Consider the following 14871-nt stretch of genomic DNA (forward strand, 5'->3'; position numbering starts at 1 on the left):
ACCACTGTAGGAATGATCATATGGTATGAGTGTTTAAAAATTAGTCCGTTAGAGTCATATGGGGTTTGTGTCGTCATTTCTGTAGCTGCAGTGGTTTTTGGCGTGTTTGTGTTCATTGCTAGTAGGATGTTTAGGCAGCAGCATTTGCCTCCCCAGGTGTCTACCCTCAACTCAATTTAACCAACTCAAGCTGAAAGAGCCATAGCCCTAGGAAAAGGAATCAGATGGGCTGAAATTGCCCTTGAGGCCCACCTGGTTACAGGAGAGGAAGAAAGGCATGATTGGCATTTGTGTAGCCACTCTCACTCTCGGAGGAGTCACGGCCAAGCGGGTTTGGAGCTTACACTGCTGTTGTCTTTTTGAGATGGAGGGGACATCTTGTGATCCTCTCACATGCCAACCACTGTTAGAAACAGACTTTAGGTGAATTAGTTAATTTAACTCTTAACCTCCTCAGAAAGATAGTATTGTTCTCATAGATGAGAAAACCGAGACACAGAAAAGCTAAAGAACTTATAATCGAAGTCAATTAGCTAACAATGAGCAAAGCAGGCATTTAAACTCAGAACTGCTGCTGCCCCACACCGACTCTCCCATTTGTTCCCAGTCTCCGGGAAATGTTCCCATGAGCTCCGCCCTCCCTGGGGGCCCCTGGAAATGCAAGCCATTCACTTATCTCACCAAGGACAGTGTCCGAAAGGCCTGCCCATCAGACACCTGGGACTAAGCCTCATTTGCTTCTATTACTAACTTCCTTCCTGACCTTGGCAAGCTCCTTGAGTTATCTGGGTTTTCTCATCTGTAAAACGAAGAGGATAGAACTAGATGAAACTTCCAGCTGAAAAATTCAGTGACTGAATTCTGTGCACTCACCCCATTCCCTGAAGCTGGCAGGCCTCCCGATCCTGTGGGCTGCTCACAGCTCCCCAGTGGATGCCACCTTCTCCGACTGCCCAGCTAGAAGGATGCTCCACTCCAACCACATGTACGGCTGTTGTCCATTTTTCACTTACTTGGCTTATCTTTTCCATTTTAACTTCCATATCTTATCTGAATTCCTCAAATACTTTTGCTTATTTCTTTAACTCTTATGTAGTACTCCAATGTATGAATAAACCAATTTATATTTTAATTCCTCCACGAGAGACAGTGGTTGTTTCCATTTTTCACTAACAATGCTGTGACTAACATTCTTTTAGTTGCCTCCTTGAGTACTTGTACAAGAGATTCTCCAGAATGAACGTCTAGAAATGGAATTGCTGAGTCATAGGGTTTGTGTATTAGGTACTGCCAAATTGTCCACTGAAATGCCAGTACCGACAAACGTTCCCACTTGCAATGCATAGAAGTTCTGTTTCTCACATCCTCACCAATCCTATCAAGCTTCACATCTTTCCAAACTAGCATTTTGACTGCATTTGCCTTATGACACTCAGCACTTTCTACTTTATATCTGTTTACATGCTACCTCCCTTACTGGCTGTAAACTTTGTGAGGTCAGAATCCTTGCTTAATTCATTTTTATATTCGTCCCACAGAATTTATTGAGCTTAGTAAGTGTACAATAAAGAGTTATGAACAGATAAATGATAAGCAAACTGAATTCATTTTGACCCAAGGAGATGGGGATTTGATGATGGCAGGGATAAGGTGTCTATCTCTATTCATCTGGGGTGAGGATGTGGGTAGGGAATCCCCATCAGCTGCAGTGATGGTTGCACAGTGGTCAGAAGTGGCTGACAGATCAAAGGTTTCAAGAGCTATAGAGGACTCTCTCCAACCTTTGCAGATCCCAGCTTTAGAAAATCTTTTATCATGGTATTCATCAGCTATTTATTGACTGTTGGGAGTAGCAAATTTCCCAGTCTCTGGGGCCATCTTTTTATATACCAAGAGTGCTGTTTCTGAATGGAACTCCCCCACCTCTGGCTCCACCCCATTACTAAGGGTTGGATAGAATCCATGTGTCCTTTGGACTAGGAAGCTGCATGACCTATGGTAAATGCCTCCCCCTTTTGACACCCCAGCAGTTCCAGGCTGACTCATTTTCTAAATAAGCCACTTGTGGCTTTTGGTCTGACATCACATGTGGAAGAATGAGTAATTTTTCAAGAACCAGAGTTATATTGGATCAGAATAAGATACACTGTGTATGTTACTCATAGTTCTAGGACAAGGGGTCAACACTGGTGACAAATACCCTAAAGTTCTCCCACCCCTCCTTTCCCTGGGGCCAAGGGATGGAGAAAAGGCGAAGGAAGGAGGTGGGTATGGACGTGAAGAATTTTTGTGTACATCTCTAATTTTGTTATCACATTATGCACAGTTTAATAAAATTGTCTTGTTGCCTCTGCTAGATTAAATAAAAGTAATATAGCAAAGTAGGCAAGGCCATGGGGCTCCACTGCTTGGGTTCAAATCCCAGCTCCACCACATACCAGTTGGGTGACCTTGGGCAAGTTATTGACTCTTGATTTGCTTCCATTTCCTCATTTGTAAAATAATAATAATAAAAAAATAATAGTGCCTATGATGTAGGGTTGTTGCGAGGAATAAATGAATTCATATATATGGATCACTTAGGATTGTGCCTGGAAATTAGTATGCACTATGGAAATATTAGTAAATATTTCCTTGAATCCATCACAATGTTTATGCTCATGTTAAATGCTCAATAAATGCTTTTTGATGAAATGAATTCATCTTATGAAAACATTTGGAACTGGGGGATAGAAGTGACTACAAGTGGTAGCCTCTTGGTTGGAAATGGAAGGAACCATAAAGATCAATTCCCTTGAGCACAGGTATTACCTGCCTGCCCCGCTTTTGTTTTGTTAGTTGTTTGTTCCCTAGTTATGTGCACTGTGGTGGGATAAGGGCTGCCCCTACTAGGTGTCACTCAATGGAGGTTCTACTTGCTGTTTTTTAAGTGTAGGAAGAAGGCACAAGTCTACATCCTCAAACCCTGGAAGCATGGGCTGAGTTGGAAAGGAGATCCTGGCACCAGAGAACTTCATTCTCTGACTTCTCAGCACCTACTGCTTGTGAGGAGTTAGCAAGACAGCGGCATTAGGATGGGTGTTATTTTGTTGAGTTGTCAGTAGGATGGGAACACGTGCAGGAAATTATTTAGATAAGATGTTAATATCAATGCAGATGTGGTATGCATTCTCACAGCATTTGTGGGTTTTTTGGGAACATATTCCTGAGTACCAAGAGTCACGAAGAAGCCACAGTGAAATCCCTTGAAACCCGCCCTCTCTCACAGACTTCAGGATGCCGGGGGATTGGCGGACCTCATTCATGAGAGCAGGCCCATCCTGCCTCATTGGCACCTCCGTGTGGGTTTTAGCTGAGGAGACTGATGGGCCAGACAAGCAGCTCCAACTGGGCCACGACGGAAGCCAGGATGCTATCCTTATTAGAAAGGCTCCACATTCAGTACAACTGGTAGAACCGCTGAGTTACCAGGGAGGTGTCAGGAAGCGCAGCCTGGGGGGCATCTAAAGGACAGCCGTATTCTCAACCATTGCCAAGACAGTCACACACACGCCGACACAAACAGCTTCACTTCCTGGGTTTTTCCCTTCCCTATACTCCCGCGCACACACACGCGCGTGCCTCAGGTACACTCTCTCAGTCAAAAGGGGGGCCTAGGGGAGACCTCATGGCTGAATCAAATGCTGGTTAATGCTGCTGCTTTTATTACACCAAAGGTCTTAACATTTATTTGGAGAGGAACACAAAACTTGGCATACTGGCATGCATTCTCTACAGCACAGTTTTGGAGGAGCTCAAGATCACTGCGCCCCACACAGGAGAACGGCGCCGGAGGTGGCAGGGGGACTGTAGGTCCTTGATCTCTCCAGTCAGCAGACTACAGGGGCTTCACTACCACAGCAATCGAGGAATCTTGTGTGCTGGGCAGGTGTGTTTTCAACAGCTAAACAGGTGTGACAAGGGATCCAGGTGTGGGTGAGTCCCTAACACTTAGAGCCGAGCGTTATGTTGGGGTAAGTATATTCTCCCCAAACAGGTAGCACTGACTACAGGGGGGCATGCTTAGCACTGCATCTGAGCTCGGTTAAGCAACCAGGTGTCCTCAGTGAAGGGAAGCTGGGTTTCAAGGAAGAATAAGACATGATGGTGCTGTCACAATAAGGCCACTAAAGTCACAGCGAACGAGGATCTCAAAGGAAGCTCTCACGACTACAGGAAAGCAGCTCTATCCTCTCTGACGTCAGGTGCCCCTTGCTGGGTAGGCACCTGCTCTGAGACCTTCACCTGGTCCTTTCTGAGCCGCACCACATCACTGAGCGCAACAGAGCAGAGGAGGGGGCCACACACGTTAAGGTCATGGGACGTCACCACCAAGTGTGGCTGACTGTTGTTGGCAAATGTCTTGGATGCCTTTCCCGGTTGGGCTGGGTGCCTCTGTGTGTCTGGAGAGCTAATCTGAAAAGAGGCTGGCAAAGGACTTCCTCAAGCTCCGGATGGTCTCTGCCTTGGCTTCATCCTCATTGGCTGAAGACCGGAAGAAGGAGGACTCAGAGAAGCTGAAGGCATTTGTCAGGGACTGCGACTTGCTTGAAGATAAAAACCAGAGAGAACGTGAGAGGGTGGTGTTCCCAGTGAGGCAGGGAAGGATGGTGACACGAGGATACACGACCGGAAGGCCCACTCCCACCCCAGGGAGACTGGGTGACAGAGGAGAAAGCCAGCATGGGGCATGCTAGCAGGCCCCTGGGAGGTCCCTGTGCTCTTTTCTTTACCTGCCGTGCTGCTCAAACAGGAAAGGATGGAGGCAGCGTGGGAGAGAGGGAGAAGGGGGAAAGAGAGAAGAGAAGGAAGGAGAAGGGAAAGAGGAGAAGAAGGGGTGGCTCAAGGCTCTTTCTTTCACTTAATGCTAAAGGGCCCACAGGCTAAATTTCAGAGCCCCAACTTGGCAAGAACTAATCCAGGAATCTCACACCCTTCCCCTTGGGTGAAACGTAGCAACCAGGGGCCGGTGGACTCTTGTGCTCTTTCTCATCAACTGTCCAGTAGTGGAGCCAGCATCAGAAGACCTGGGTCAAAGTCTTGGTCCCGCCTCTCACTCACTCTTGACCTTAGGAAGCCACGTGCCTCTCTGAGACTCGGTTTCTTGTTTGGTTTCTTAATTGTGTTATGTAGATGTCTGGTAAAATGATCTCTAGGCCTTTTTGGCTCTTTCTTTTTTGCTTTTTTCTCTGATTCCAAAAGAACCTTTTGACTTGGCACGAACTCTAACAACTCTATTTGGGCATAATCGCCCTTGCAGCCTTCCTCAGAGGAGCCTGATATGAGGTCTGTGAGTTTCAGGGTGTCCAGGGGCAACAGAGATATACATCAGGCCTACACAAGGTTACTGGGTACTTTTCTAATGAAAAAACCCAAACTGCACATATTTTAGGGACCAATTTTTCCCTTGAGACACTAGTGAGTCAGAGACAAAAACTGTGAAGGCAAGAAGGTGGAGGGGAGGCCAGGCCCAACACTGCAGGACAGGACACGTGGTCTGGCGTCTCCATGGCCGTCTTCTCTCCTTCTTGACTTCTGCTTGTCTCCTTCCTGCTGGTTCCTGGCTCCAGAACTCCTCTCCCGGTATCTCAGCGCTCCCAGCCCTCCCCTGAACTCGGACACAGCCCCAGAAACTCCCTTCTCAGGGGCATGAGCCTGTCTCTTCTCCCGCAGTGGCTGAACAGGTGCCCTGCCTTTCACTGGGCCTGGGAAGAGCCCCAACATGCTGGCCTCTGGGAGCGGCGACTCCTCGGCATGCACAGGCCGAGGGCACAGGTACAAGCCTCCCGCTTGTCATCAGAGGCTGGCTCGATTCAACAGCTTCAGCCCAAAGGCAGTGACAGCCCACAGGTCTGCCCTCAGACTGGGGCCAGAGTTGGCTCAAGAGAAGGTAGGCGAGATTAAAAAGTCAGCTGCAGAAAACGACTGGGTTGAGGGGAGGGTGTGAGGCAGGCGAGACATGAAATGTACCCTCGGCCAGAGCTGCGGAGCAAGGCCAGGGGACGGCCCTCCCATCACACAGGACTGGAAGATCCAGAGAAAGTGGTCATCTGGACCACCCGAGCCCTCATCCTGGCTCTGCCACTAACTAGCAGAAGGGCTTTGACAAAATCATATCTCTCTCAGCAGTGTTTTCTCATCTGTGCAGTGACTAGAGATGATCTGAGTGGCTCATCTGAGCCCCAAGCTCGACAGCTCCCTGTTCTCCGTCCCTGAGAGTTTCATCTCTTTACTGAGATGCACTCACGGAATGCTTCCGATCCCCCAGGCTGCGGCTGTCTGTGCTGACAGTCATGACAGAGGTCTGTGGTTGGGGACCTTGAAGAGAGCCGTCTCTGGTTCTGGGGGAGGGTGGAGCTGAGCACCCAGGTGCTGTCCCTGCCAAGGGCAGCTCTACTGTTCTCTAGGGGCCCTCAGTTCTGTCCTCTGAAGCAGGATAGTGTGACAGGGGTCTCTAGGGTTACTGTTGGGAATGAGCGAACCCAAGAGGATGGAGCTCCTCAGGGTCTCTTTACGGGCCTCTCCTCTGATGACCACACCAGAAAGCAACCTCCTTCTGACAAAGCTGAAGGTAAAAAGCCGAAATGGATTTAACTACTTCCCCCTTTTCCTTCTGGGGAGCCTTGCTGATTGGCACACCCTAAACTGTGAGTCAGAGGCAGAAAAGAGAATTAAATTTTTTTTTTTTTTTAGAAAGAGAAAGACACATATACACACAGAGAAAAGGAATGGAAAAAAGAGTGGGAGGGAGGATTAAAAAAAAAAAAAAGCAACCCAAACCCTAAGCTCGTACAAGAACGGGAGAGGGGGTAGTAACTGCTTTATTGCCACTCCCCAGGAAGAAAGGGGAGGGTTTGAGCTTCTAGCTAAACCTTAAGACTTTCACTTCCCTCTTTCTTGCCCTCCCCAATCAACCCAACCATGCCCCCACAAAAAAACCCACCAAAACCCAAACCCCCAAAAAACCCCACAAAAATATCTTTAGGAGGAGGTCTGATTGAAGGTGCTTCCTAGCAGCTCTGGAGCCCAAGGCCTGAGAGGAGGGGCAGGAAGAGGGGAGGGGAGGAGCTGCTGAGTCGTCTCTTACTTGAGCTGTGGGTGAGGCTGGGGCTTCTGTGGTGGAGCAGCCGGGGGTGGCTGGACCTCTGCCAGGGAGCTGCCGCTGGAGGGTGCATCTCCGTGGGTGGTGGGGCCGCCCGGCCGCTGAAGAGCCGAGGAGGAGGAAGAAGAGGAGGAGGAGGAAGAAGAGGAAGGTGGCAGTGACGGTCCAGGGGGGAGCCGGCGTGGACGCAGCACCTTGCCTGGGGGTGGCATTCCTTGGGGTTGCCCAGGGCCCCCTAGGTTCAGTACAAGAAAAACTTCATAATTTAACCATATCAGAGGGTTTCCTTATTAGAATCTATGTCCCAAAGGGTGTGGCTATTTAATCACCAAAGGATAAGCTCTATGACAAGAAGCCACCCGAAGCTCTGAAGGGCTCCAGAGCGGGCCCCTGGTTACCCTCAGACGTCGCCGCTACATGCTCCTCCTCAGACTCACAGCGACTCAGTCACAACAGAAGTCGGAGTACTGGGAAGAAGCCATGGGATGAGCGGCCCCCATCAGAGGTGAGCTCTCTTACAGAAGGGCCCCAGACCACAGGGACCACCCTTCTCCCCCAGAGGTTCCTCAGGTACAGGCCAACCTGGCCCAGGGTGTACTAGGAGGTCTCAAGTTCCACACGGCACACACCGTGCAGGGCAGTGGAAAGAGCCCTGGTCTGGGGGTCAGAAAACCCAAGACATAGTCTATCAGCAGCTCCCTGAGCAAGTCAGCAGACTTCTCTGGACCTCGGTGTTTACAACCATCAAACTGTTAAAAATTAAGACCTAGTCTTAGTTACCTTTCAAGAGAGTAGTGTTTCAAAGATGACAATGGACAAGAAAGTTCTTCAAAAAGTATTCTGTGCCTTATGATCATCGATGATCACTGACTTACATTGTGTTTTTGGAGTTGGCCTTAGTCTGTCCTGCTCCATGCCTGCAGGTCTGATTGCCATACCCCCAGCAGGGCTTCCTTTCAGCATTAACTCATGCCCATGACTAGGACCTTTCATGTCCAGTTGCCTCTTAGTACCATCCTCAGGGGCTTCAGTCCCTCCCAGGTGTATGTGGTGAAATTCTCCAGAAATCCAAGTCCCATTCTCTCCCTGGAGATGCTGTGAGTACCACTTGGCAAAGAAGAGCCCCCCCCCCCCCCGCAAAAGGACCAGGATCCCCTTCTCCCAGCATGAGACAGAAAACCTTCTGGTGACCTGGAGATCTCATTTCTCAGTCTCAGTCCCAGAGTCCACGTTCACGTGCCCACTGGAAGGAGGTGGCTTACAGAAACTCAACGACAGCTAAGAGTTGTACTGTAACTTAGTTTTCTAGAAACACCAGGACACCTGTACCCTCTGGAGAGGCAGAACTGTATGTCTACACCATAGTACATCCATGATTGTAAGCCAGTTTCCCCGCTACACGGCATGGACTCCACTTTATCATCAATGACCAATTAATACCAGGGTGAGTTACATATAAATAAGTAAATAAGTATATTAATGAAATTTTGCATGTTGAAGAAGTTCTAAGTTCAAATCAGAAAACTAGTGAAGATGATAGATTAGCAGAGCATTTCATATTAACCAGTTTTTGCCTTTTCCAAAGTTTGACATCATTTGTATCAGCATTTTCTTGTAAAGTACTGCAGGTTGATAGCTCAGCCTCTTGTACCAGAAACCTGAGTGCTTTCCCAACTGTACAGAGATGCTTGAATAGCCAGAAACTTTACAACTTAACACTGAAGACAGATATAACTTTTCCTTTATTGCACATTAAGCTGTACAAGAGTCACAAAAGAGAGGTACTTCAATCACACTTCCAGCATTGGCTGAGGTTCTCCCAGCTGGATGGTACAAAAAAAGGCGACAACATCAGAAAAGAAGTGGGTACAAAACACCTGAACGGCAATCCTATACTGTGACACGGATGCCCCAGGCCACAGAGTTGTCCTTAGCATGCTGCCCGAGGGCACAGGACAGTGAGGGTGTGCTGTCTGCTTGTGTTTGGCCCTGGGAGGGAGCCCTAGTCCCTTTCTCCCTCACCTGACAGACCGTGGCTGACACCACCCTGGAGCCTGACTAAATTCACACGGCAGCTTCGTATTTGTGGCTCACAAATGTCACATGAAAAGCACCTGAATGTTCACACCGATCACATGCAAAGAAGCAACACCACTGTCAGCTCACCGCTTGGACAAAAATAACTTTAAAAAATAAAGTGTATTCCTCCATTCTGGGAAATGTTTCTTTATTCCTTTCTATCATTTCATCAGATTGGGAGGTATTTAAGGACCTGATTCTTATGCAACCCACCTGGAAGTGCTTAACTGCATATATATGTATATATTTACAACAGATCGACTACCATCAGCATCTACACCGTCTAAGGGAGGAATCGCGGACAAGAACATTCACACTCAGTGCATTTCCCTGTAGCTCAGAATTTGCCAGCAATCAAGACAGAAACCAGGGCACGTGCCCCTTGACACAGAAATCATGTTACACACCACCACCACCAGTTATTCCTCAAACTTGGCAATCCAGAAAGGTGACATGTCAGTACAGAAGTGAGAGGGAATGCAAAAGTAGAGCTAGAAGCACTTCTTCTAAAAGGCAAACTGCTGGCGTGAACTCCCACAGCCCATGGTGCTAGAGGAGGCCACTTGGTGCCCAATCCTGGTCTGGCCAGGACATGGCAAGATGAGGCACTGACCCGAGGCCTGGTCTAGTAACTGCCTCCTCATCCCTTCCCAGGAGCTGCATGTCGGAGGAAAGAGGACAAACGGGTGAGGGCTCTTGGTAAGAGCCACCACTGTGGAACCACGGCCCCAAACACACAAGCTAAAATCTGAGACAGTCCCTCTCAGGAAAGATAAAGCTCTTCATTCTCTGGACTCCGGAGGGCTTTTGGAACAGATGACAACTAAAGCAGGTGCCCACCTCAGAGTTCTGGAGGCAGTGTACCCACTCGAGGGAAACGGGACAGTTTCGATTCGCTCCCATGTCGTGATGCCTCAGGAGAGGCCAAGAGAAGAATGGTTGAATCCTTCCCAGACTTTCAGTAGCTCCCTGCCTTCTATGTCCCAAATTGCTAAAGAATCATCTCTGTACACAGTAAGCTTTGGGGAAAATGAAGCAGCCTCAGTTCCACAGAAGCGCACAGACGGCCAATTCAGAAACGGCAAAGTAGAAACAACTTGGACTAAGATGAACACAGGGAAAATACTCACAAGTTCACTTTGATATTGCACATCAGCGGCCCCATTTTTTTTTTTTTTGTCTAATCTCATAGCTAATTAGTTAATAATAAAACGAAGGGTACACTGGGATGTCAAATACAGGACACATTCCTGGAAATAGCTTATTCTTTATATTTCATGTCATCACTAAAAACACAAGAGCTCTACAGGCACGGCCAGCTTATTCACATAAACTCAAATGCACCAAATTTTAGCAAATGGCGAAAAAGATGGATGCCTTCAGATTCAACGGATGAAGCTACGGAAATTAGACCTCGAAAATCTCTTAAACTTCTATCTATTTACCCTAGTCATGCAGAAAGGAAGCAAAAAGCACAGTTCATTGAAGACCCCAAGCACACTCATGGAGGTAAGCAGGGGGTGGGGGGCAGTTTATCTGAGTCTGGGGGGAGAAGGAGGGGAGCTGGGTTTTATTTTGGTGGTCTTTGTTGCTCCCCTGTCCACCACCCCAGTCCTATTTCACCCCACATTATGTAATTAAAATATACTATCAAACCACCCAGAAGCTAGTCACACTGAACTTGGGAGAGGCACAATTCTTTTGTACACTGTTGACAAACAGCCCTGGAATCACAAGGTATACAGAGAAACATAAGTGAGCATTACAAGCACGAACAGGAACAGGTAAACAACCAGACAGAGGCGCTGACACTGCATAGGAAAAACACAGTCCAGTCAGCCTTGAAAAAATGCAGAAATGGCACCAGTGGGAGGGTCTGTTGCTCCCCTCCCCGCTTTCCTTTCTTTCCTTGTTTGTTTTTGGCTTAAAACTTCTGCTTTGAAAACTTAACTACCAATCACTTTAAGAAGCTTGGACTTGTTTTGGCCCTACTGCAATGCCATTACAGTCGAGAATATACTGTAAACAACCTTGGGGGGCTGGCCGCTGAGGTGGGGTCTTGCTCGAGTCCGGATCCTTAAGTGTTCCACTCTGGAAGACAAAAATGCAAAAGAGATACAAACAAAACTCCAAGCAGATTCCAAAGAGAAACCCTGTGGCTCTGTGGCAAGGCTGCAGAGGGATCTGGTGGGATCCAGCGGGATCTGGCCCAGGGGCTTCTGCTGTTCCGGAAACGCCTCAAAGGGACTCTCAGCCTCTGGGTTATCGCCGGGGCCCAAGTGTACGCAGTCTGGGGCTTAGAACCACTCTGACAGGGGTGTCTGACACCTCCTTACCCTCTTTTCATTTCACTCCCTTGTAGACACTGTTTCAAGAAGCTCTGAGACTTCCAACAGCATCTGGTTTCTTCTCTGGGGGCTACCCAAGGCCCAGCTCCCCTGGCACTCACAGGCCCAGCTTCCTGAGGAAGGATCAACACCAAACTCCCTAGAGTGGCTGGAGTGCCAGCGGGGGCTGCACCAGGTGGCTAGCCTAGACTTGGCTCACTTCTGTGGAGTTAACTCTGGGGTGGGATCAGCTCTGAGGCTGACTCAGGGGTCAGAGCCACTCTTTGGGCTGGGCTGGAACTCCCACAGGGAGGGACTTGAAGGAGGGGGCAGTCTTTTGTGTCCCAGGACCCTCCTTAACCAGAGGGAAGGAGTAAGATGTTAATGTTTGTAAAAGTGCTCAAGGCCAAGCTGTTTTTCCCTCTCAAACAGCATAATTGCATTTTACCCAACAACGTGGCTCTCCTCCCAGGCTTCCTCTCCTCCCAGCTGTGATTCTGATTATGCCCCAAGGGGATCAAAGATGCACGTGACTTCAGTTTGTCTAACATTTGTACCAAAGGCAGTGAGCATTTGGAGCTTGAATTTGGCAAGGGGGAAACGCTCTATGAAGCCTGGGGGCTGCCGAGTGTGCACATGGTGATGTCAAAGAGGGAGATTTGGGGGCTTCCCTGGTGGCGCAGTGGTTGAGAGTCCGCCTGCCGATGCAGGGGACACGGGTTCATGTCCCGGTCTGGGAGGATCCCACATGCCGCGGAGCGGCTGGGCCCGTGAGCCATGGCCGCTGAGCCTGCGCGTCCGGAGCCTGTGCTCCGCAACGGGAGAGGCCACAACAGTGAGAGGCCCGTGTACCGCAAAAAAAAAAAAAAAAAAAAAAAAAAAAAAAGAGGGAGATTCGGAGGCAAGGCTGTGAGAGGCTCAGCGTGTCTTCAGCACACCCCAGTTCCTCTTTCACTGCTCCTCTCCCTTGTGACAGGCACCCCCCAGCCCTACTCCCACATTAAAACTGTTCCCCATTCCCATGGGCCTCCGATCTGGCCTACAGGCCCGTTTTCAGCTCCACTACTGGGAGAGCAGAAGCGCTACCCTCTCCAGTATTATGGTCTGTTAATGACAGCACTGCCTAAAATTGTTCTACCAAGAGGATTTCAGATAGGAGGAGTCAGGGGGCCTTTGAAATGTCCTTGGTGCCACTGCATCAGAGGGTGCCCATTCTATCTACAATCCCGACCACTCACAGATCACAGCAAGAACACCCACACTTCCTTTCCTTTCTTCCAAGGACTTTCATGGGATCCACGAGGTGGGTCTGAACCCCGGCAATGAAACACCCACACCCAATAAGCCAGCTAGAGCCCACACCATCCAGTCAGCAATCAAGACCCATCAGTTTTTCCTTCTTGGCATCTAAGATTCACCATCTCCTCTTGACCAACTCTGGTCAGGCCTGTATCGTTTCCTGTTTAGACTACTAGAATAGTCTCGCAAATCTTTAGTCTCTTCTCCAATCGATGTTCTGGATACCTATTATCCTCTTAAACCCCTTCTCTAATTGTATCAGTTTACTGCTCTAAATAATTTATAGCTAACACTATATAGTGCTGGGTAACATGATGGACAATTTTATGCAGTATTTCCCTTAAACCTCACAACAGCTCTACGAGGTATCAACACCCCTAATTTTTAGATAAGGAAACTGAGGGCCAACTAAGGCAGGTAATTTGCCCAGGGTCATACAGAGGCAACTGGCATGTGAGCCCAGGCAGTCTGACCTTCTCTTCCCATTGCCCGCAGGATGACGTCCACAGTCTTCAGGCTGACACCAGAAACCTGCTTCAGCACGGGTGGACTGGCCCTTCTAGCCTCTCTCCCTCATGTGCTAAGCCTACCTGACCCTTTACTGTTTATTCTCTAGTCTAGGCCACTCCAGTGTTTATGCTAAGTACCCTCCAGAAATACCTTTTCTCCTTTTCTACCAATCCAGCCCAACACATCCTGGAGGTCTAAGTCAAATTCTACCTCATCCATGAACTCTCTCCTCTGATTGTCCCTTTCAATTCTGATCTCCTCTCTGAAGTCCTATAATAGCCCTTAATAGACTGTCTTACTATCCTGAAGACTGGGATGGTGCTTCTAGGGAGGCTGCCAGATCCTTGAGGGCATGGGCTGTGAGTCTTCATCTTCTCATGAATTCCTAACAATTACAGTGCCCATTTATTTCCAAAGAAAAATTGGGATATATGGTCTGATATGGTAACTATTTAATAAAAAGGTAAAAATACTTAAACTTGGGAGTATTTTGGAAAATTTAAGACTATCGCCATTTTACCAATGTCATCGAGCACAGGACTGAGCACATAAGAGGTCCTTGATAAATGCTTCTTAGATAAATGACCAGGCGACAACAGTGAAGTCCCAAACGGAGTAGAGCGTAGGTCTTTTATGAGGAAAACGCTGTTAAACCATAGATGTGAAACCACCGTATTTGATGTCAACTCTGATGGGCAGCTCTGAAAATGCTCCGGTTAGTGAATTAAACATGAGGCCTGCTACATGTGCCTGCATATTAGGTGCAGAAGGGAAAGTCAAAACAAGTCTCAAAGCAGCAGAAATTGTTTCCTTTTCTTACATCAAGCCTGAGTAATCCAGTCATGGTAGGGATACTTCAGTCCCAAGAGCTCTTTCCCATTGTGAGCTCTTCTTTCTTTTGGCCTGGCTGCCAACTGGAAGAGAAGTCTGCAGGATGGTGTTTGGTAATTAATGGGCGCACAGGATACCAGGGCTGCCTTTTTACTCAAGCTGGGTGCCAACCCCACCCAACACACACACACACACACACACACACACACACACTGCTGTTGGGTCTCCAATAGTAAGTCTTTAAGATTGGGCAGCAGAGTGACTGAGGAATTTGGGCTTTGGGGTTAGGAAGACGGTGGGTTAAATCTCAATCTCCCACTTACTAGCTTTGTGACATCGGGCAAGTCATTTTCCCCCCTGCACCTGCCTTTCTTCAAATGGTTTCTATGATATAAAGTGAGGTTACCTATTTATCTACCTACTTACCTACCTACCTATCTATCTATTGACACATCTATCGAGATATCTATAAGTACCTGTTCCTGGCAGGTGCTACAAAAGATATGACAAATGATGGTAATGGTGATGCTGACGGGGCCTTTTCCTCTGAAGCTTTGTTGCTTCTTAGGTCTCACTCTCATAATGGAATACCCCCTCATACAGTTTGTGCAGCCACTAGGGGCATTTGCCAGTCCCCTCCGCCAGGGCCTCACTTTGTACCACTGACAGCTGCCAGTGATTCAC

General features: G+C 48.3%; 1 protein-coding gene across 1 annotated transcript in view; it reads right to left on the minus strand.

Moving 5' to 3' along the window:
• Positions 1-3688: 3688 nt before the first annotated feature.
• SYN2 (synapsin II) overlaps positions 3689-14871 on the minus strand; it is a 177666-nt gene continuing 166483 nt past the window's right edge. Inside the window, exons 11-13 of the mRNA XM_082639403.1 lie at positions 11251-11311; positions 7127-7376; positions 3689-4586 (exon numbers count right to left, since the gene is read on the minus strand). Of these exons, the coding sequence (XP_082495529.1) occupies positions 4451-4586; positions 7127-7376; positions 11251-11311 (447 nt within the window). The 3' untranslated portion in view covers positions 3689-4450. The remainder of the gene's footprint in view (positions 4587-7126; positions 7377-11250; positions 11312-14871) is intronic.

This window comes from Mesoplodon mirus (assembly GCF_964341445.2).
Source record: "Mesoplodon mirus genome assembly, chromosome: 12".
Lineage (NCBI taxonomy): Eukaryota > Metazoa > Chordata > Mammalia > Artiodactyla > Ziphiidae > Mesoplodon > Mesoplodon mirus.